General features: G+C 35.7%; 1 protein-coding gene across 1 annotated transcript; it reads right to left on the bottom strand.

The window, feature by feature from the left end:
- Positions 1-3,864: 3,864 nt before the first annotated feature.
- On the bottom strand, positions 3,865-22,001 carry LOC125656157 (GDP-fucose transporter 1-like). The gene is made up of 6 exons (XM_048886748.2): positions 21,856-22,001; positions 18,280-18,340; positions 15,629-15,769; positions 14,381-14,497; positions 12,202-12,310; positions 3,865-8,286 (listed from the first exon to the last, which is right to left on the bottom strand). Exons 1-6 carry the CDS (start codon positions 21,927-21,929, stop codon positions 7,736-7,738), a joined length of 1,053 nt encoding a protein of 350 aa, XP_048742705.1. The 5' UTR covers positions 21,930-22,001; the 3' UTR covers positions 3,865-7,735.
- Between the last annotated feature and the right edge of the window lie 1,377 nt (positions 22,002-23,378).

Below are 23,378 nucleotides of genomic sequence, written 5' to 3'. Positions count from 1 at the left end.
CGCTGGATGAGAAGTATCAGTCGCTAGTTAAATCAAGTGGCGACCGCCAGTTTAGTGACTACAGTTGTATTAATTTTATACCCTAGCACCCACCGGCTTCCGTACATGTATGCATACAAAGGCACGGTTTCCTAAACTGAAGAAATTGACGCTATATTTCCAATTGGGGTTGGCCTCTGAGTAGGTATTGATAAAAAAAATTATAACATGTGCAGACTTTTTGTTATCAGTCGGTTGGGAGAAGACAAACATACAATTTTTTAAAGGTGGCCTAATTCTGACCCCCTGTTGTTCTCCTATACATAGTTTTATGCATATCTTTCCCTATTCAAGCCCCATCCTAACACGCCCATCCCCTTTTCCCGGGAAGGCAATGATTTAACAAACTTGAATTTGCACTACCTGCGTTTGATTAGATGCCATGCGGTCCTTATGAAGATATCTATTTTTAAATTTCATATTTCCCATGCAAAAATTTGATCCCCTACCGAGACCCTACCCTATCCCCCCGGACATTATTTGAATAAATTGGAATCTATCAATATATTTCAACAGTAGCTGGTTAAGAACAAGAGGATGGATTTTTTTTAACGAAATAAATTCGTTGTCAAGAAGTAGATTTTTTCTAAAGTTTCATTCATATGAAATACAACTGTTAAGATGCAAATATTTCCCCCTTTAATCCATACAAGTGAAACAGCTAGGCTTATAGCCTCAATTGACTTACACATATACTGTACAAGTAAGACTTGGTCAGCGACCTTTGATTAAATCTAAAAGAGCCACAGTTCATAATCAGAATCAATTGCTTGTTGGTCAAGCCATCCTATTATCATCTCTTTCAATGGAAAGGGGGGGGGGGGGGGGTAATTTTTATTTCCTTGTTTCTCTTGCAACAAAAATCTTTTCATGCTTAAAAGTAGCATCCTGGGTAAAATTGAAGATAAGAATACGTGTTTGATTTTGTAAATGATTTTCAATGGGTGGATTTTCATTTGAAAATATACATGTATTTAATCATATCATTATATAATTATAACAAATAACATCTATTCTAGCTATATAGACTTCACTCAGGATTTTATTTCAATGGAACGAAATTAATTTCACGTGAACGGATTTTATTTTAAAGAAACTAGCTTTAATTTTTTTTCTAAAATTTTGCTTCCACCCCTATTATCTTTGGGGTGCAGGAGTCCTGAAATTTATGATATACATTGTGCGTTCCCCTTGTCCCAAAGATGCTTCATACCAAATTTGAAAAGAATTAGAAGGGTAATTATCAAGAAGTTAAAATGTTCAATTGTTTATGCACACATCTAATCACTATGACCTGGTACATGTAACAAAAACTACCCTTGGAATAATAAAATTTACAATTACAACCTGCTCCTTCTAAATATATATTTAGATTCAATTTATTATCAATATGTTATTTTTAGAATGTTTTCCACTTAAAAACTATTTATGGGATCAAGAACAAGAGACCCACAGGCCTTATTGGTCACCTGAATACTAGTGAAAAAGTATCACTACTTCCATGGGCTATGAAATCTAGAAAAAAAATTCTGTTCTGAATATCTAAGCTAAATTCTAATGTTCAATAGTATAAACAAGATGTGTTCTTAAAACTTCACTGCCCTCAATAGTGCATACACTGATGAAAGGCTTTAAATAATAGGTGTATTAACATTAAAACATCAAAAGATATGACTAATCCTAAAGTCATAACCCTGGGTTATGAAATTCACCAATTTTGTACATCCTTTTCTACTATTCCTAAGTATGCATTTAAATTTTATACAGTATCAGCAAACTTACACATAAATACCATATACTAAGTTTGGACCCACCCTGGGGTCAAAACCCTTACTCTGGGGAAAATCAAAATTTACAATTTTGGTAAAAGACTACCTGCATGATCTATCCAATTAGCACTATTTACCAAGTTTGGCCCCGCCCTGGGGTCAGAATCCCTACCCCGAGGATCATTAAATTTACAATTTTGGTAGAGGCCTTCCTGCTCTACATCACTATGCATTTAGTTTTTCTTACACAAGGTTCTGAGAAGAATATTTTTGAAAATCGGTCAATTTTGGGCAGTTTTTCCCACACCCTTAAGGCCCCAGGGGTGCAGGAATCCTGAAATTTACAATTCATGTTCCCCTTGTTCCAAATATATTTCATACCAAATTTGAAAAGAATTGGAATGATAATTGTCAATAAGTTAAAAATGTCTATTGTTCACATATTTAATAACTGACCATTTTGGCCACACCCTGATTACCAAAACCCCTACCTCTGGGATCATCAAATTTACAATTTTGGTAAAGGACTAGCTGTTCTTTCTAAATATCTATTTACTTTCATTTTAGTATCAATATATAGCACTAAAGAAGATGTTTTTAAAGTGTTTTACACATTAACATTATATACCAAGTTTGGCCCCACCCTGGGGTCAGAACCCCTACCCCGGGGATCATGAAATTTACAAATTTGGTAGAGGCCTTCCTGCTCTACATCACTATGAATTTAGTTTTTCTTACATGTGTGTGGTTCTCGAGAAGATTTTTGAAAATTGGTCAATTTGGACCCGCCCCTAAGGGTGCTGGAGTCCTGAAATTTACAATTTATGTCCCCCTTGTCCCAATGATGCTTTATACCAAATTTGAAATTAATTGGACAGGTAGTTATTAAGAAGCTAAAAATGTTTAATTGTTAACGCACGACAACCAATTGCAATAGGTCACTCGAGGTTACTCAGGGGACCTAATAATACAAATTTGGTAGAGATTTTCCTGCTCTGCGTGGCTATGCATTTAGAAGTCCTGAAATATATACCCCGGTATGTTTAAGCAGTTTTGTCCCAAAGATGCTTCATATCAAATTTGAAAAAAAAAATGGAATGGTAGTTATCGAGAAGTTGTAAATTTTAAATTGTTAATGCACGATGGGCGACAGACCAATAGCAATAAAAATTTATGACAGTTCAGTAGTCTCAGAGAAGCTAGGATTATAGAAATAAATTTACAAATAACTCATGCCCGACTTATGCAGACTGTAACAGACCCTAGTAACACAAGCAAACTGTTATTATCTGTTTTAGATGAAATGTAAAAGGTCAGTCATTATAAAGAAAATTCCTACATTTCCTAAATTTGATCTTTAAAGTGTATCTGATTTCAAGAACACTTGCAGAGATGCTACATTATCTCAAGATATTTGGTTTCCCTAAGATTTCAGGTCTAAAGGTCAAAGTTCAATGTCACTCAACAGTAACACAGAGAATATGCCCATGTTGCAAAGAATGCACAACTTTATGGAGCCTTGTGGTACTCGGGCTTGTTCATTTTGGAGCATGGGTTTGTTCTTTGTGAAGCCCAGAATTTCCCTGTGGTGCCCGGGCTTGTTCATTTTGGAGCATGGGTTTGTTCTTTGTGGAGCCCAGAATTACTTTGCTGTGCCTCGGCTTGTTCATTTTGGAGTATGGGTTTGTTCTTTGTGAGGCCTGGAATTTTTTTGTGGTGCTCGGGTTTGTTCATTTTGGAGCATGGGTTAGTTCTTTGTGGAGCCCGTAATTTCTTGTGGTGCCCGGGCTTGTTCTTTCTTCACTATAATACATGTATCACACACATTGTTACATGTACCTTCTGCCCTACACCCACTGCCTTGGCGTTTCATTTTGAAGTCATCTACACAGTAAAACAATTGACAGAATGTGAATTTGATGTTTTTGGGGAAGGCACCATCTTTTATAAGTTGGGTTCATCACCTCTTGCATTTTAATGACTAACATTGTTAATAAATCTCTGATCTCACATAAAACTACACATGTATATCAAATATATAAAGCCAAAACAAAGAGATGTTTCAAACTTTATGGTATTTCATTAATATTGCATACATACATGGAACAGAGTAGTTCCTGGTTAAAAAAAAACAAAGATTTAAGTACATAGTATGATATGTTAATAAATGCCAAGGTATACAAGGCATGGAATTCAGAAACAAACTATAAACAGATCTCTCGCTCATGGCACACACAAATTACGCAGTCCACAGAGCTTAACCTAAACTCTGTCAGCTGACACAATCCCAAAACAATACTGTCTGTCAACCGTCCGATTCCAAACTTGTCATCTGTCAGCTGACACAATACCGGAACAATACTGTCTGTCAACTGTCCGATTCCAAACTTCTGTTATTTGATTGGCAAGAAAATGAAGTAGCACTTTCACATTAAATTCTTGTCCTTGGAAAAAACAACAATTTTTGCCGCTGTTCTGTCTGACAGCAAGCAAATTATCACTAATAACAATTAAATAAACACGAGCGGAGTTTTCAGATCTTAAAATCAAAGTGCTACTACTAGTATTTTGTCTATTGTCATAAAGAGAATGGTGGATTACTGGGGTAAGATTCTGGTTTTACACTGCCTGTCATAGTACAGAGTATCTTACAACACTAACACATGGAACCAAAAGAGACGGATAACATTTACAGATTACGGATTATCAGTGGTTCCACACTTATACGCATCATAACCATTTTCATCCACTGGTAAGAGAGGGATTTTAACCACTCTGTGACATGAATTATATTCATACACAAACATAAATTACGATTATATAGATACACATCTGTTGAATATTGATCAACGGATATAATTCTAACTATAATATTAAAGCTGTATGACCCGATGTTCATGTATTATTTTTGTACATAATTACTTTAAAGCAGATTAATGACTTTATAAAGTTATTAACTTTCCCTTAATTACATGCTTGAAAACATCTGCATGTAAAAGAAAACAGTGCGATTATTTAGAAAGTAAATATAGTGGCTACATATTTAAATCATCCCATAATAGACGTCTATAAATAGACCCACGCGCGTCAGGGGAATCCCAACATGATGTATTAACTCATACGCAACTGTCTAGTTTTAAGGCTTAAAGAGTGTAAAACAACGAATTACTAAAAGGTACTTGATATTTTTATTTCTATTAAACTTAGGTACGGTACTGTTATAACAAAATACACAGCTTTACACAGATAAGACCACCAATGATTTGAAAGTTTGAACTGGTCACGTGACTGTCACTTGAAATGGCAGAGTGACGCGGTTATTTGTAAACATCAATTTAAAATCAAATTATTTGGGTTAAAACAGGTGAAATAATTTATTATATGTCGTACAGTCTCATAACTACATACGTGCGATGATTTAATAGCGTTTTTACGAGATGGAAAAAAATATTGTAATTCGGACCATACAACTTTAAACAATGCCCTCCCTGCATCAGATTCCAGACTATGAATTCATGGAATCTTTAGCTTTTTATACTTTACGAAGATTGTATCAGAGACTGAATTATGAACAATCTTATTTTTTAAAAAAAGTTTTCCTAGTTAGGGGGTGCAGTTTAAAATGATGTGAATGGTCAAAAGATTGATTGTACTTCCAATAAATAAAAATAAAAACAAAACGTGAACACCATGAATAGTGTGATTGTATGTACTATATAAATACTGTAAAACAATATCATTTTCACAGCAGAATGGATACATTTCATACAGCTAGCTAAAAAGATATATGTATTAAAAAAAAACCCACATAAACAACAAAAAAACCCTGCTTGGCAGTATAAGTTTAAAATGAAAGTCTGTCAAGGAATGTTACAGTGAGTGTTTAACATGTATAATAAGAGGTACTGTGAGCAATGCTCACTAAGAATACCCCCCGCTTACCCCAATCTCCCAAAGGGTGTTGGTAATAGGTATAAACTACCTCTTTTCTGAGTGTAAAAAACAAATGGCATGACAAACCGAACTATATTGCTACTCGATGTCCAGTGTGCTTGACCTTTGACCTTTTGACCCCAAAATCGATAGGGAACATCTTCATCCCATGGGTAGTCCATATGTATGATATGGTGACTGTAGGTGGAAAGGATAACGCTTTAGAGCCCGGAAACCATATTGCTACTTCGATGTCCAGTGCGCGTGACCTTTGACCTTTTGACCCCAAAATCGATAGGGAACATCTTCATCCTATGGGTAGTCCATATGTATGATATGGTGACTGTAGGTGAAAAGGATAACGCTTTCAAGCCCGGAAACCATATTGCTACTGCGATGTCCAGTGCGCTTGACCTTTGACCCCAAAATCGATAGGGAACATCTTCATCCCATGGGTAGTCCATATATATGATATGGTGACTGTAGGTGGAAAGGATAATGCTTTAGAGTCCGGAAACCATTGCGTCTACAGACGGACGGACAACCCGATTCCAGTATACCCCCCCACAACTTGTTGCGGGGGGTATTATGAATATATTCACACTAAATGTAACTTGAACATTTTATGAGAACACAGTAAAATCTTTTGTCATTGTAAATTGGATGTTTTGTCAAGCAACACTTCATTCTCTCAAGCAACAATTCACCCTGTGTACTGCAAATTAATTAGCATTAATAACGGTAATTAATTGTAATCAACAATTAAGATTAATCATAAGTTAATATAGACAATAATTTTGTGAGATGAGTGACCAGTGGCGTATTCAATTCTTGATCGATTTCGCTTGGTGTCTGCATGTGGACATTAGGAACTTCATTCTCCTCAAATTACAACTAATTACTATAAATAGTAATTCTAAGCTAGACGTCACAATAGCTATAAGCTGGATCTAATTTTGTTGCTACATATGAAAACCAATTACTCGCCTCTTTCTTTTTTCAGAGCGAAACGTATTGTGTGACAATAAACCATTGGTGGTCAGAGGGTCGAATTACGGACCTTAAAAGACAGTCAAACTCACAAAGTTTTTCTGTTATCTGATGGACTTCCAAATTTTTCATAGTCCCTTGTACATATGGTCTACTAGAATGGATTCTTAATACTTGACAAAAATATCTCATTTGCCATTTTAATACTGATAATCCATACAAATACCATTGTTGCCCCCCTTTTTTTAGTGAAGTCAGTATTCAGAATTCTCATGACATTATTTGATTGGAAACAATAGAATCTGGTATCACTTATTCAAAATTCAAAGACTAAAACTTAGAGGCCCACTAGCATTATCAACTCACATGAGCTATGTTTCTCGTCTTATAATTTTAGGACACCTAGAGTGTGAAGCTTTAAATCCCTAATGTGGACACACATTTTCAACAAACTGGATTCTAAACTCCAGGTGGAGGCTTACATATGGCAAATTAAACATTTACTCTTTTCGAGAAGACTTCTCGCCCATAACATTTCTTCTAAGTAGAAATTGAAACAAACTAAATTATATATGAAAAGATATCATTTTCATGTAGCAGAGATTCAAATTATTTTCCTTTGATGACTTGTGATGCTAGAGTTGGGGAACAATAGGGATCTAAATTTAATCCCTTTAACTGGAGGAGACTTTGTGCCAATTGTGGTTGAAATTGGCCAAGCATTTCTGGAGAAATTGAAAATGTGAAAAGTTTACGACAACCACAAATGATGGACAAAATGAAAAACAGGTGAGTTAAAAATGGCAATAGTTACCCAACTATCAATTCCTGCAGTAAAAATGGATTTCATTTTACAGGCGGGTTGTTTACAAATTGTGTTACATGTAAACAAACAACTACCTTAACAATGCGATAACCAATAACATAGACCCCGATACAGAAAATCTATTTAAATAAACCCTAGTACTAAATTTGATAAATGCACCCTAACTTCATTACGAGTTTCACTTGGAAATAAGTTCTTTCTCGGCTGAATCTTCTCCCTCCTCCATTTTCTGAGCTATTTTAGCCATGTCCTTCGTATGTTGAACTTTCATTTCCTGTCTACGGACTTCTGTGTACGCCCCTGATCCGAACAGTACGACGAAGTTACTGGTCCACCACAACAAAGACTTGTGGTCATGGTAGTATATGCAGGCTATCACAGTCTGGGCGCAGGCCTTGGCTGTTCCAGATATATTATGAGTGAGAGGAGAGGTCACCTGGATCTGTAATCCCGTGATGTAACCTATCGCGAATCCGAACACACCACCTACTGTCATGTAGGTCCAAAATGTCACATCCCTCAGCTTCGAGAAGCCCCACACTTCTCCGGCCTCACCAAATGTCAGCATTAGAGGCAGGAAAATGAAACACGCGTTAACGTTGTTGTAGAAGGTTAACCTCCAAATGTTGTTGTCCACCACGGGCAGAACTTTCTTGGTGTATATAGAGTTCAAGGCCACACTGGCACTGGCCATGACCCCAAATACCACACCCATTAGAGACAGCGACCCTGAAAAACGCATCCATACATAAGTATCACTGTATAATCACCACAAGCACATACTTTACTGCATCTAAGTTAAAAAGTATTTCAATTACTAAAAATAAATCCATTTCAGATACAATGTACACGTATGAGTACTTTTGAGAATTGACATACCGTATATAGGCCTTTCCGAAAACGTGAGTTATCTCTCTTTGTATTCTTACATTTAGTGTGAATATGACAACTTCCGGGTAGTAACACAGTCAGACTGCGCATATATAATATATATAGTTATATTAGTATGGGCGCTGTTCAAAATCGAGAACAGTTGAAATCATTTGTACGAGTGAGTTAGAAAATGTTAATGGAAAAAAAGAAGAAGAATTTCTTGATCGAGTCGGGAGTGATTTTCGGGGGGAGGGGGGATTTTAAAAATTAAATTGGAAATCACCCAGACATTCATTTGTTTACATATGTATCCAATAACGACTGACATAATTATTTTGTAGGCAATTTTTTTTTATTATAGATATTTAAAACGTCGAGTGTCTGTGGTGAGAAGATCTTGCATACATGTAAAATGCCCCCCCCCCCCTCTTTTCAAAATAAAAAAAATCAATTAAAATAGGGAATCAACGCTTTCATTGTTTTATCAGGGCTAAATTTATTCCACCACCACCAATCGACTCTTTCAAAAATAAACCAGATTGCAATCATTGGGTAACTTTCTCCAAAGTACCTGGACGTGCAAATCATTTTGTACACTGCACCATGAAGCTAGGATTGTTAATATTAACTGATATGTTTAAAATGCAGTAAAATAGGTAACTAAATAATATTTTTTATTAATTTTGTTGAATATTGCTAGACTGATATAAATTATTTTTCATAGACCTGTGTCATCCCGGAAGGGGGGGGGGCATATTCTCAAATGTACTCTCTGGGGGATAGGTAAGTTTCCCCCCCCCCCCCCTAATACAATGCTTTTGACGTCTCTGTATCTTCCCTCTTTTATTCGTTTTAGCCCCCTTGAAATCTACTTGATTATGTATAGGCACGTATCGTGTCATAAAAGAAATTGCAATGACAGACTTAGACACCCCCTTTCGCCACAAATTTACAAAATAATTTGAGTAAAACTCCGAATATTTTACTCAAAATGGCTGTATTTACAGGTACATACTCTTGCCGACTATAAATTCAGGGTGTTCAATTATACGTTATTTTATTTTCAAAGCATTGCATGTCAGTTTAAAATTGGTTTGTGACGACGAAATTCTTTATGGTTATACTTGTATTTGAAACTGTATAAAATTTGTGGGCAGACAGCTGGAAATCTGTCAGTGGCCTCTGCTTCATTTACAAGTAGGCCTACAGGCTGGGTTAAATTTTACTCACCAATCGAAGGAGATGAACATTTTCAGAATCCAGATGTGTCAGTCCGACATACCTAGACGTACATCGTGGCAGAACTTTCATCACTGAATGTACTACATTGATATTGAATAAGTAACTTCTGATATCTTATTATAAATCTGACTGTATTAAAACACGGGCTAAAAATCCTGAGGAAATGTATGCAATATATGACATATACTAATTTCAGTTATAAAACACGTGAAATCCTGGAAAATGGGGGGTTGGGGGGGAGGGGTTAGTTAGAATAATCTTACTGCGTCTCGGGACAGGCCCGTCGTAGGAAATTACATCACTTTAACGATAGAACATCCTATCGGATAGGAGGGGGGGGGGTGTCCTCCTCTACTTACAACATTGATTTTCTATTATTTTTACAGGCAAAGTTGGTTATTTTCACGTGTATGAAGTAAACCTATGCATTGGGATCTTTTATTAACGTTAACATATTTGTTGGCGTGATTACTGTAAAATTATACAGCATTATCTTTGCGGCCTTCTGCACTGTTGATAATGACGCTTCTCGAATATACTACCCGGAAGTCTTAACCTACTGTTATGCAAGCGTACTACGTTCCGGATCAAGGAAAGATAACTCATGTTTTCGGATTGGCCTATACTCGCCTATAGGTCGGTTCGCCTATAAGTCGGTTGTATATTTTGTAGCCTATTTTGGAGGGATTTTCCATTGACCCGCTTATAAGTCGGTATAACTTTTTTCAAGAATTGGTTGACAATTTCAAACCAATGCTTTAACATTTTCACTTGTTTCAAATAATATTTTGTGATATGTGCTGATATTTATTCATTTTATCAACAAATCAATTTCAGTAATATACACTTAAGATGAATAGAATCATTAAACTAGAAAACTGACACGGTCAGCAAGGGCCCCGCCGAGGGTTATTAGAGGAAAGTGACATCTGTATTTGATATAGCAATGTTTGGAGCTGGTATATATGTTAGAATTAATAATATATAAAGATACATTGGAATGCCAATTTGTGAAAAAGGCATCATGATGATGAAGCATATTTATGAGAGACTTATCATGCTTATGCAATTTAAATTACTTCTGTTTGACACACATTCATGACATCCACTCAAACACAACAGTGTGTAACAAAATCCCATTCTAATAGAGGATTCAAAATGGATAACTGGTACAAAATATGGTACATCCTATTCGAAAAGGATTATGAATTTGACATATTGATGTCTTGGAAAAGGAAATTCTGACATTGGGGCTCTAAGCGTTTTCAAACACATTGTCATTTGATAAAAGTGTTCTACATTTTTAAAAATAGAGATTAATATGTCTTTACATACATAGGTGAGAAAGTTTCCATTATTCCTAGCCGAGACATACCATGTATGCGCAAAAAATTCATGAGCAAATATCAAAATACTCACGTAGAAAATGTTGACCTTACCGTCAACAAGCGCAGTGAAACACGCCATTTCGAGATTTTCGCCGACGAAAGCTCGGTAACAGTAATGAATAAGGTACACTCATTTTGTATCTATTTTGTGACTTTCTTTATTAAAAGGAACAGTTCTCTAATGTGTAACGTGCAATTACTACATAATTCAATAACTTGAAGCATGAAGCAGTTTCACTTTGCAACCGGATATAAGAAATTTTATTTCGCATTCCGATCCCGATCGAAAGTTGTTGACTGGGAATGACGTGTTTTAATTCAATATACATGTAACATCAAGCATTTTTTTTTATTATATCACATTAAAAAAAACCCAAATATATACACTACACAATGTTGTAGAGTTATTTCTTGTAAATTTTCTATATATCAATACAATGCATATCATAATTCAAATTCAATTATCTCCCTTAGACAGTGGTAAATAAATACGGTCATAATAAGAAAGATGATGACATTCAAACAGACAGACAAAGTGACATGACTTCAAAATACATAGGTATCTTCTTCTTATTGTAAAGTATTTCTGTACAAAATTTGAAAACTGTACAATGAAAACTGTTTGAGTTATCGTGTCACAAAGAAAGTGTTCATAATAACAAAGATAATGACACAAATACAGACAGACAGACAGACAAAGTGACATGACCCCAAAATCTATAGGTGTCTTCCTCTTATTGTACATTATTTCTGTACAAAATTTGAAAACTGTACGATAAAAACTGTTTGAGTTATCGTGTCACAAAGAAAGTGTTGACGGACAGACGGATGGACGGACAATGTGATTACTATAGGGCTTCCCGCATTTCATGAGGGGCCCTAAATATGTAAATACTTGTACTTTATACATATAATCCTAGAATAAATGAATAATATAATATGTCCATTCAACGTTGATCATGATAATCATCGGAGAAAGAAGTTGTTAAAAAATACTATACATTACGCTGTCCAGAAAAATGCTAATCTTCTTAGGACTCGCCTATAAGTCAGATATAAAGTTTTGAACCAATTTTTAGCTCCCTAAAATCCGACTTATAGGCGAGGATATATACGTAATTGTTGGCCATGTGAATTTTACCTGCCACTCCCTCTTGATCCACCCCCATGAAAAATCCAGCAATGATGATGAGACAGCACACAATGGCTTTGACTGAGGTACTCTGTTGTAGCATGGTGTAGGAGAATGCCTGAGTTAAACAGAGACAAACAGTGAAACATACTTATAACAAGAATGTTTTAGATATATATACATGTATATATATATAGCCCCCATTTGGCAATAGTGAAAAGGATCAATTTTAAATTCAGAATGTCTGCAACAATAATGAAATATAAGGGTTATTAACTAGACAGTGGCAACCACAATACTAAGTTGGATCTCTCTCAAGACACTGAGCAGACATTCCAAAATAACCAATTATTTGAGTTATGACCTTTGTCTTTGTGACTTGAAAACCATTGGGGAACATCTACTCTTGGGTGTACTAGTGTACCATGTTTAACGTCTGCCATCAAGGGGTTCACAAGATATTATGTGGAAAATATTTTCTTATGTCCACAGTAATTTCAAAATCTAAAGGGACTATCTACAATCTAGGGGCAACAATTGTTTCATGTTTGGTAACTATCATGCAAAGGGTTCTTCAGGTATTGAGTGGGCAAGATGTGGTCTACATACTGACCAACCGACCAACAGGTGCAATACCCACTCTTTTTAAAAGGGGGGCATAAAAACAGTTAGAGCAAAGGCAGCTTGATTATAACAAATTCAAATGCATTTCTTGATGGAAGAACTATAATAAGAATTCTTGGTTATTACAGAGACACACAGTTCAAGTGAAATTTCTTTTGACTATCTACCTGATTATATTGAAATTACCAAATATTCTTCTATTGTTGATAGATTGTCTACAATAGAAATCTAGACATTTATTCCGTATATTCCTAATTTGTAAAGGAACAAATTATTGAACCTTATGACCAAATATGATCATCTGAGTCCAAAACCTTCACAGGTCATAGCTTAGTAGCAAAGGTCACATCCTTCGACCTTGTCATTTTTATTATTAACCAAATTATGGTGCAATGATAACGTAAGAAGGGCTTGAATTTCCTTCAACTCCAGTGATATAAAATCCATTCTGACATGGTACACCCTAGTACAGATGTAGCTCTGCAAAAAGTCTTTTGACATTTTTAGGGGAGAGTTTTAGAATGTTAGAATTTGGAGAATGCCATTGCTACATCATTATAGTTCTGATGCAATAAGAATTCAGACTATATGTACATTAAGTGTTAGTTTGATATGAAGAGTTCCTTGTAAGGCCAATTCAACTTAATTGATAGATTATCATCCCCGCCCGCCCCTCAAAAATCAGCCCACCCAAAATTTTTTTATTTTGCGGAGATTGCGATTTCCGGAAAATTTTCATGTCCAACTCCAGTATTTACACTTCTTGTTTACATTTCCGGTATAGCAACATAAAGAAAATGGATCATATTATGGTTTTCTTAACTTCTCACCTTCTTACGGGCGTAAATGAAAGGAAAGCATTAATGTGCTTGAAGAAGTTTGGTATCTTTCTGTGTCTGAAAGCTTAACCTGGAATTCGTCTGTGAAATAAGCATAGATCCATCTGGCATTAAATGATGCACTACTTGTTCGTCATTAAAAATTTTCTCAGAAAATAAAAATCATAAAATAAAATCCTCCCACCCGCCCCATACTTTTTGGTGACCCCAGATGATAATCTACTAATTAAGTTGAATTGGCCTAATACTATGTACATCAATAATCATCAATAGCAATCACATATGAGCAGTATATAAGTATCAGATTTAAAGGGACATAACTCATTTTTTAGTTGTAAATTTTTCAGTATACCAGCCATCTTTCCAAACTGATGTCTCCTCCTTAAACCAAGCATTTTTTTCAATCCAACAACTGGCCAGTGTTGGGGAGTTTCACTGGATTTCCAAACGCACAAATATTACTATTTCATTTGTTATGTATGGTGAATGAAATGGAAAATACCAAACACGGATCAAGGTTATATTAATCATAATTGAACTTAGTCATTCTTCACAGTAGGGTGTTTCACAACCAAAGAATGAAACAGCAAATGCTAAACAAGGTTATATTTATTATAATTGAACTTAGTCATTCTTCACAGTAGGGTGTTTCACAAACACCTCTTGTATTTTATAGAAAGGTTGCCAGTAAAACCTTACCATTACAGAAAACAAAATGTACAAACCACGTTGAACACAGTCGTCAGGGAGCGACCTATGTAGTAAAATGCCACGCCTACGTGCTTCAGACAGAGGTTGTTAAATGAGATCATGGAGGCAAACACTATGGAAAGAGGGAGCACCTGCAAGATGAACAGAGATTCTGTTTGATTAATCTGCTAATACACATAATATACAAAGCACTTCTAAATTCATTAAGATACAGCGACTTTCCAGTTCCAAGTTACTGTTTTTAATACAGTGTATATATAGTTTTCCCATTCATATTTTAACAAATATCATTTCAGTACTGAGTGTGTGTTTGATGAGTATCACACATATGATATCTGACTTTTAATATCAAAATATTTTTTTTTATCAAATCCCATCATTCTGTTCTAAATTACTGTAATCGTATTACATTTGGTTGTATTTTCTATTTTCTATTAAGTGCCTTTCTGCGCAGAGAGCAGCTATTGCTAAATCAAGTACATTGCTAAATGTCTTGCATACATACATGTACATACATACAGGCATACATACATACATACAGACATATATATATATATATATATACATACATATATATATATATATATCACATTTAGAAACCAAATATTGTACATATTAGATACCATACATTTACAGTAAATCTTACAGGCCAATGACTAACATTTTGAATGGATGCAAACAATGTTTCCTCTTATACTGAATCACCATTACATCTAACATCAATCAGAATCAAGTGATGATTGATTTGTGACATAATCTCCATTCCCCAAAGACTGATCAGTATCTGTGATTCTCTCAATGATCAGTATCTGTGATTCTCTCAGTGATCAGTATCTGTGATTCTCTCAATGATCAGTATCTGTGATTCTCTCACTGATCAGTATCTGTGATTCTCTCACTGATCAGTATCTGTGACTCTCTCAATGATCAGTATCTGATTCTCTCAATGATCAGTATCTGTGATTCTCTCAATGATCAGTATCTGTGATTCTCTCAATGACTGATCAGTATCTGTGATTCTCTCAATGACTGATCAGTATCTGTGACTCTCTCAATGATCAGTATCTGTGATTCTCTCAATGATCAGTATCTGTGATTTTCTCAATGAATGATCAATATCTGTGATTCTCTCAATGACTGATCAGTATCTGTGATTTTCATTCACTCAATGAGCCACTGAAGATGCACTGTGAAATTTCAGCAGTCAATCATGTCTCAGCAATTAAAAAAATCAAAGAGGAAAAGAACTAGCTTGGACTTACCCCCTTCAGGATTTGCATGTCAAGCTTTATGGAGGGAAAAGAGATATGGTTAGGAAACATCTTGGACAGAGCACTTAGGAAACAACACAAGCCAACCGTGACCACACACTGGTACCACGTGATGAACAGAGGAGCATTCAACTGGAAAACAAAAACAAGACTGGTCACCTTCTTCTGACGCGTAAGTTTGCTCATTGGAATATTACAGCGAATTACAAAAGACCGGTTGAGTTTTCAATTATATAATAATGTGATACTTTGCTGACCAAATTGTAAAGTCTGTTGATAAATCCAGCAGACAATTGAGAACTCAACTGGTCTTTTGTAATTCGCTGTCATAGCTGTCCAATAATAAACCAAGAAAATATGAAGAGTCATCGATAATGACAACAGAAACAGTTTGATCGGAAAAAGACCAAGAGCTCCATTCAGAAGATGTACAATATACTCAGTGTAATAACATTCAAATAAACCATCATCTGGTCAAAAAAAGGTTCTGATTGGCAGATTAAGTGGAAAACTAAATTTTACTGAAAATAACTTCATGCACACAAGAATGCATGTGCACAAGAATATATATACACTAGATGAAACTGCGCAAGCACGGGAAATCAAAATTAAGTGATATTGCATAGAGGAAGGACTATCTAATGCACTTGGAGCTCCTAATTAAATGTTCTTTGCGTAACATAAATGATCTCTCTCCGTTTTGAAAATTAGATAATGCTTTTGTGAAATGCAATCGTAATCCATCATGCCAAATACTTGACCAAAGACAAAATGAATGGTCATTCATAATTTCAAATTTGAAACTCATTATTACAAATGTGTTTATAATGGTAGTTTTTGTTCAGTGCAACAATTTAAGGGCATAACTATGAATACAAGTGTCTTCTCGTCAAACGCAATAATTGAAAACAATGCACTATATGAATGATAAACAGAAGAACTGCTATGTTGTAAACGATGGCCTGATTTCTTGGACATTGCCAGGTAGTGTACAACCTAATTTTGGTAAAAAAATGTTTTAACTAAGGTGCAAGCTTCCCAGAACAGTTCCGGACCATTTGATATCTGACATATTGGACAGTTTTCAACTTATTACTTACTTTCAAGATCTGTGTCATCAAAAATCATATTCAACCAAAATAAAATCTTTTTTGTGTTTATCCATGTGTTTGTACATATCAGTAACTGTTATATGATTATTACAAAAAGCTAGTCGTAACAATGACTTTGTTGGTCTCAGGAGGGTGGGAGGCTGTTCTTCGTTGAATAAGATGTATATATAAGTAATATAATTATAAATCTTCGTAAAACAATAATATGGGCCTAGTCAAAACTATCATAAGTATAATTAACACTGAACACATATACAATTTTATGCTATCAAGTTGTAAACCAACCGCAACTTCTCGGCTTGGCTGAAAAGCCTGACAATGTGCAATTGGTTTGTAGACCTAGACGTCTCATTCTTAGTTTTTAATTAATTTTGCAATATTTACAAATTACTAATCAAGTAAGATTCTATTATAGCTTACGGAATTCATCTCACACATGAAACAATATTAAAGGTGCAAGCAGTAAATCTGGAGCAAGTTTTTTTTTTAGTTTATCAGCAAAATTTGTAATTTATAAATATAGATGTATCAGTATTATTTTTCCTTCATGCACCACCCATGATATAAGTATATCTTTGACCTTGAGAAATAACAGGCATGCATTCTCTGTGTGTACATGGTTTGATTATACTAGACTAGCCTTATTGGTACTGTTCTCATTTCCACAAAGGTGCTGAAGGGTGAATAGACAAACAACAGACAGAAATGCACCATATTATGATGGTTGAATAAGTATCAAGTTTTATTATTCTAGTCCTTTTAAAGAAAAAATACTGTTTCTATCTTGTTTTGAGCTTACAAATTTATCCAGATAAATTTGACCTTTGACCTAGCTATAACCTTTGCAAAACAATATGCTTTTTCTTCAAACCATTGGTCAAACCATTGGGACCATTTGTACCAACCAAGTTTGAAGATCCTAGCTTTGTAAGAACCAGGGCTACAAATAATCATATTTATTCACCGGTCACTTGGGCTACCAACTTAAATTTTTTAATGGTTAATACATGTAGTTAACTTTTACTATTCCTTTCAATCAGTGGATATGAAAATACTGGCCCAAATTCCATGACTGGATAATAATTTGACAAATTACCTAGCCCAAAGGGCACATGCTCTTTACAAAGCACTGGCCCAAATCCATAATTTACTAGCCCCAGACCATTAGGCCATCTTTTATTTCAAGCCCTGAAGAACAATTTTTATCTGACCCACAAGGCTCTAAAAGATGGACAGACAGATGCACTGCACCATAAAATGACCCATAGGATCTCTCTCTCTCTCTCTTCATATATATATCCACACACCAAGAATATGAATAAAAAGATGTAGTCTATGAGAACCCTTACCATCTGTATACTGAACATGACTGTTACATCTGGCTGCAAAACTAGTTATCTGGAAAAAAATATTGGGACAGATTTGTCCCAATATTTTTTGAGAGAGCTACAGTTCTGCAGCTACGTGTATGTTTGTTACATCATGAACACTGAACAGGGACACAGAATCTGGCTTTTCCATTTGTCTTACCTTTAAATCCTTGCTACTGAGCAGGTACTTGTTGAGGAACACCATGGAAATTGAAATGACCCTGTTATCGAATATTAATTCAATATTACAAAAATATTCAACACCACCTGATACAAAGTATATACATGTATATTAAATTAGGCCAATCTGGGAAAACAAATCATATTTGAGTTTCCATAATATTTAACCCACATCACATTCAAAATCAAATTTTCAAAGGAGCTTTAAACTTCATTTTACCTACAGCTCACAAGTCAATGGCTTAATATTGGCTAAATTAGATGATTTCCAGTAGTTTGCATATGAAATAAACTGCTATAAAAACTTGTAAATAGTATAGTCCTATCCATGCAAAGTTCCAAGAACCTAGCACAAGTTCTGTGCTGCAGAACTCAGAGGGTGTACAATTACCATCGCCGGACACCCAGGGCCAATAATTTTCGAGGTCAGGTGGGCAAATATCAATGCTGCACTACCTATGTTAACGTCTTAGGTTTGATGATTCTTTTAAATACTGAGTGTTTGATGAAGGAGCAATCACTACTTATGTTAATGTCTTAGGTTTGACACAGCCATGGTAAGAGCGGGGCTCGAACTCACAATCTCCTGGTTACGAAGTGAACACTCTACCACTATGCTACCAGTATGACAAAATGGAGAAGTATCGATGTTTCCGGGGGTCCATGTTTCACTTTTTGCATTGTCCTCAAGTCTTTATAGGAGTTATGATCAATGTTCATTATCTCTACCTTTTTTCACTTAACAATTACAAAAAGAAAACGTTTTTGCGAGACAAATACAGTGGACAACACCACATGACTGTTGTACTTTGATGTTGAGAAAAATATCATGCATTGCAAGTACTGTAAACAAAGATCAAGATATTGCGAAATCCAAAAGTCCAGGGAAAATTATAACTGAAGTTTGTTCCGTGTATTCCGTGTAGAAAGTATGAAATGCTCTAAAATTGAAATTAAACTTAATCAGTCACCACTTGCGCAGAAGTAATCAGACAAATTGTTTAATAATAGTGAGCGAAGCGACGAGACGAGCTAGCTCCAATGATTACACATGAGTCACGTGATTTGCTCTTCATCAGCTGAAAAAAGATGAGTATTACCCATAATGCTTCCGGAAAAATGTCGCCATCACTGCGGTATACTTCATTGACAAACCCGTAATTAAAATAATTAGATTGTTTAGAAAGTACCATATATGTTTTTAAATTTCAGACAAGCTTTCTCGTAGCTTCAAATGTTTTGTTTTTGCTTGGTTTGAGAGAAGAAAAAAAACATTGCAGCTACTATGACGTCACAATGTAACTGTTTACATCCACCGCGTTATATTTCCCACGTTAAATGAAGAGGCGGATAAAATACCTATAAGTCGTGTTGCAAGAACTAATGGGCTTCGCTCGCCTCAACGGTCACACCGTACAACATATTAAAAGATATGAATCTGACCATTGTTTGCATATTTACATTTCAGCTTGCATGTATCAACTCCATTTTTAGACGCTTTGTTGTATTACTATCAGTAGTTCATGGGCTAGTAACTGGCAATCTTGGGTTAGTAACTGTTACATATAACTGGCGATCTTGGGCTAGTAACTGTTACATATAACTGGCGATCTTGGGCTAGTAGTTTATTTTTTGAATTGCACACCCTTGATAACTGTACATAATTTCAGCATAATATGGTTCATAGCAACAAGTGCAACTTAAACCGCAATATCGGGGTTTAATAAGATAACCTTCACACCCAAAACAGGTTAATCTAATCCATTTCTAAAGTGGGGTTAACATAACCTAGACTAAACGCAAAGTAAGCAGTGTGCAAAATTAACCATGGACCAATAGACAATGTCTATAGAAAATCCGGTCGGTCTATAACAATCGAAATAGCTATAGACCGACTTGTTTATAGGAATTCTGAGTAAAAAAAACTGGTTCCCCCGCTGCTTATTTAACATATATGAGAAGCGGGACCAGTTTATATGTAGTATGCTGATGTTTATGTTCACCCCTTAGCTGTAATAAAATGTTCCACAATGTAATTACAAATCATTCGAATCAGATTGTTCCATTTTCAACAGGGGGTGTCAATTTGATATTTACAATGTACGCCGTTTTCATGCAAATTTGGAATGTCCTTTTTTGAATGGTTTTAAAAATATGTGGAAGGTGCACGCCCTGGAATCTAACGGAAAGTAGTCAGTACAACAAGCTCTAGCAAGGCTAAAGTCTCAGAAAATAATGAGAAAACGAAACGTAGTAAAAGTGACTTAGATGAAGAATCAGACAGTGAAACTGAGCGGGACCAAAATGAAAAAGAAAACGAAATTCTAATTGAAAAGCTTGACTTGCACGAAATTGAAAAAGAATATATAAAAACAAATTACCAAACCGAATTTGTGTCTATTATCTATTTTTTAATAGCTCCAATGATTACGCAATTGAGTCACATGGTTTGCTCTTCATCAGCTGAAAAATGATGGGGACTACCCATAATGCCTCCGGAAAAATGTCGTAGTCACTGCGGTATACTTCATTGACAATCCCGTCATTAAATAATTAGATTGTTTAGAAAGTACAATTAACGTTTTTAAATTACAGACAAGCTTTCTCATAGCTTCAAACGTTTTGTTTTTGCTTGGTTTGAGAGAAGAAAAAACATTGCAGCTAATATGACGTCACAATTTGTAACTGTTTACACCAAGTGCGTTATATTTTCCGCGTTAAATGAAGAGGCGGATAAAAGTCGTGTTGCAAGATGTTAGTGGGCTTCACTCGTCTCAACGGTCACACCGTACAACATATTAACAATGAATATTGCTTGTTAAATTTCGGTCTATAGGAATTTGTTGTGGTCTATAGGAAATAAAATGGCTATGGACCGAAAGTCTATAGGACTTTAAAGTTAGTTTCGCACACTGAGTAAGTTAGTCCACTTCTACCAGAGTTAATTCAGATTAACTTTGTAATTGTCGTGTGTGCGGTCCTTATACAGGTTGGGAATACTTTCCCTACAGCAAGACATTGTCGCGAAACATGATAATCCCTCTCTAGCGAGAGTAAATACATCCTGTACAACCGAGAAACTCATAGAGTGCTTCTCTTCGTGTTCCACGTGAAAAGCAGAAAAAGTGTTAAAATGTCTGATACTAAGCCAATATATCCATCAAAACAAAAACATTCATGGCGTGCTTTGGATTTCAGACTGCTTCCCTCTTACGCAGCAACTTTGATATGAAATTTCTTGACTGTGGTGTCAATTTTATAGAGATAATTCGCGTCATGTTGAGTGTGTGTTGCAATTATTCAGCATTGCACGGGATTTGCTATTATTTTCAATAAAGACACCAAAAACACCTTTTTATGATAATGTTTACTTTTTCGCTAAAGAGGGATTCTCGCGGTTTAGCGAGATGATCTCGCTGTAAGGGGGGGGGGGGGGGGGGGGGGGGGGGGGGGGAGAGTGTTCCAGGCTGTTCCCCACCCGTTGATTATGATGTTAGCAGACCCAAGAGGAAATTCAAGTTACTAAACAAGAATTTACGATCATTTGACATCTTACCAATATGCGGCTACAACTGAAGCAATCTTAATCGACTTTGCAAAGAATGACTCCATCTTGTTTCTCCGTCTCATGCCCAGGTAATGGAAAAAATAAATACAAATATCACAGTGCCACGACGCGTCGTTCAGTAAAGTTAAGGGAACCAGTTTAAAGTAAACACGTCGTACTTAAAATATTCGTAAACATAAGTCACAGTTTCTCGGGTACCCCAGCTTCTCTGCAAAATAAGAGATGCTATCCAAAAGATTAAAGATTATAATTTAATTCAATAAGTGACCTGGTGACTGACCATCGACCTTAAATTTTTTTTCCGGATAATCATTTTAGTCATAAAGACTTCTTGTGGGTGTCCCTAGATCCTAATTTCTAGATATGGAGATGAAAGGTGAAGATAGCGAATAGCAATCAATCGTATAACTCCTATAAGCAATACAAAATAGAGAGATGGGCAAGCACGAACCCTAGATATACCAGAGGTGGGATCAGGTGCCTAGGAGGAGTAAGTATCCCCTGTCGACAGGTCACACCCGCCGTGGCCCTATATCATGATCGGGTTTATAAACAGTTATCCGTAGTCAAAATCAGTGTGCCAAGAACGGCCTAACAATCGGTTTGAAACATGCCAGACAGCATTTTACCAATCTGATTAAAACCAGATCTTCAATCCGCTCCTCTATTGGCCATGTCGCGACATCAGATTGGCATTTTACCTAATGAAAGGTTGTATTGGCAAACTAGATCGTTATATAACACCATGGGATTTGCGAAATGCTGACCTTAAACGAGACTGTTGAAGCCCCTGCACCATCAACTTGTTTGTCAGTAGCCTGCTTCGATTTAAAAACTGACCATACGCAGAACAAGCTCTTGCGTATCGAATCAGTTGAGAGATATAAACCCATATATGATGAGAATGGAATATCGCTACATAAGTAAGGCCGAAAATTTGACGATGGAGAATTGAACTGAAATCTCATCCCGTTTGTCATAAAGTTGAGTTGTTAGTTTGCCGTTAATATCTTCTTTCAGTTCAGAGTAAACCCAATGGTACCATCACCGATTTGCCAATGGTAAATGTTTAAGTCATTAGTACCATTGGGCCCTTATGTACTCTGAACGAGTTTGGGTTACACATGGTGAGAAATAATAATAAAATAATAATAATAATAATACCATATTTATATAGCACCCTTTTCATACACTATGTACGCTCAAAGGTGCTTTACAATGCACATATACCTTACAAGAGAATGTTATACACATAATACATAGAAAATAAATAAAACACAAGAGGCCCATGGGCCACATCGCTCACCTTGGTCCATATCAGAAGATTTTCCATATCTATTTGCATGTAAAACCGTAGTCCCTATTATGGCCCCAAACCTTCCCCTGGAGGCCATGGTTTTTGCAAACTTGAATCTACACTATGTCAGAAAGCTTTCATGTAAATGTGAACTTCTTTCGCCCAATGGTTCTTGAGAAGAAGATTTTTAAAGATTTTCCCTATATATTTGTAT

This window comes from Ostrea edulis, chromosome 7, assembly GCF_947568905.1.
Source record: "Ostrea edulis chromosome 7, xbOstEdul1.1, whole genome shotgun sequence".
In the NCBI taxonomy this organism is placed as follows: domain Eukaryota; kingdom Metazoa; phylum Mollusca; class Bivalvia; order Ostreida; family Ostreidae; genus Ostrea; species Ostrea edulis.
This window is presented reverse-complemented; position numbering and strand designations above follow the sequence as displayed.

What these genes read in the sequence shown, in the direction of transcription:
- LOC125656157 (XM_048886748.2), bottom strand. Translation starts at nt 21,929, where the DNA reads ATGAGACGGAGAAACAAGATGGAGTCATTCTTTGCAAAGTCGATTAAG. An exon ending in TCAGTAGCAAGGATTTAAAG is followed by an intron (nt 15,770 to 18,279) that starts GTAAGACAAATG and finishes TTTGTTTTCCAG; the next exon opens with TTGAATGCTCCTCTGTTCAT. An exon ending in ACATGCAAATCCTGAAGGGG is followed by an intron (nt 14,498 to 15,628) that starts GTAAGTCCAAGC and finishes TTCATCTTGCAG; the next exon opens with GTGCTCCCTCTTTCCATAGT.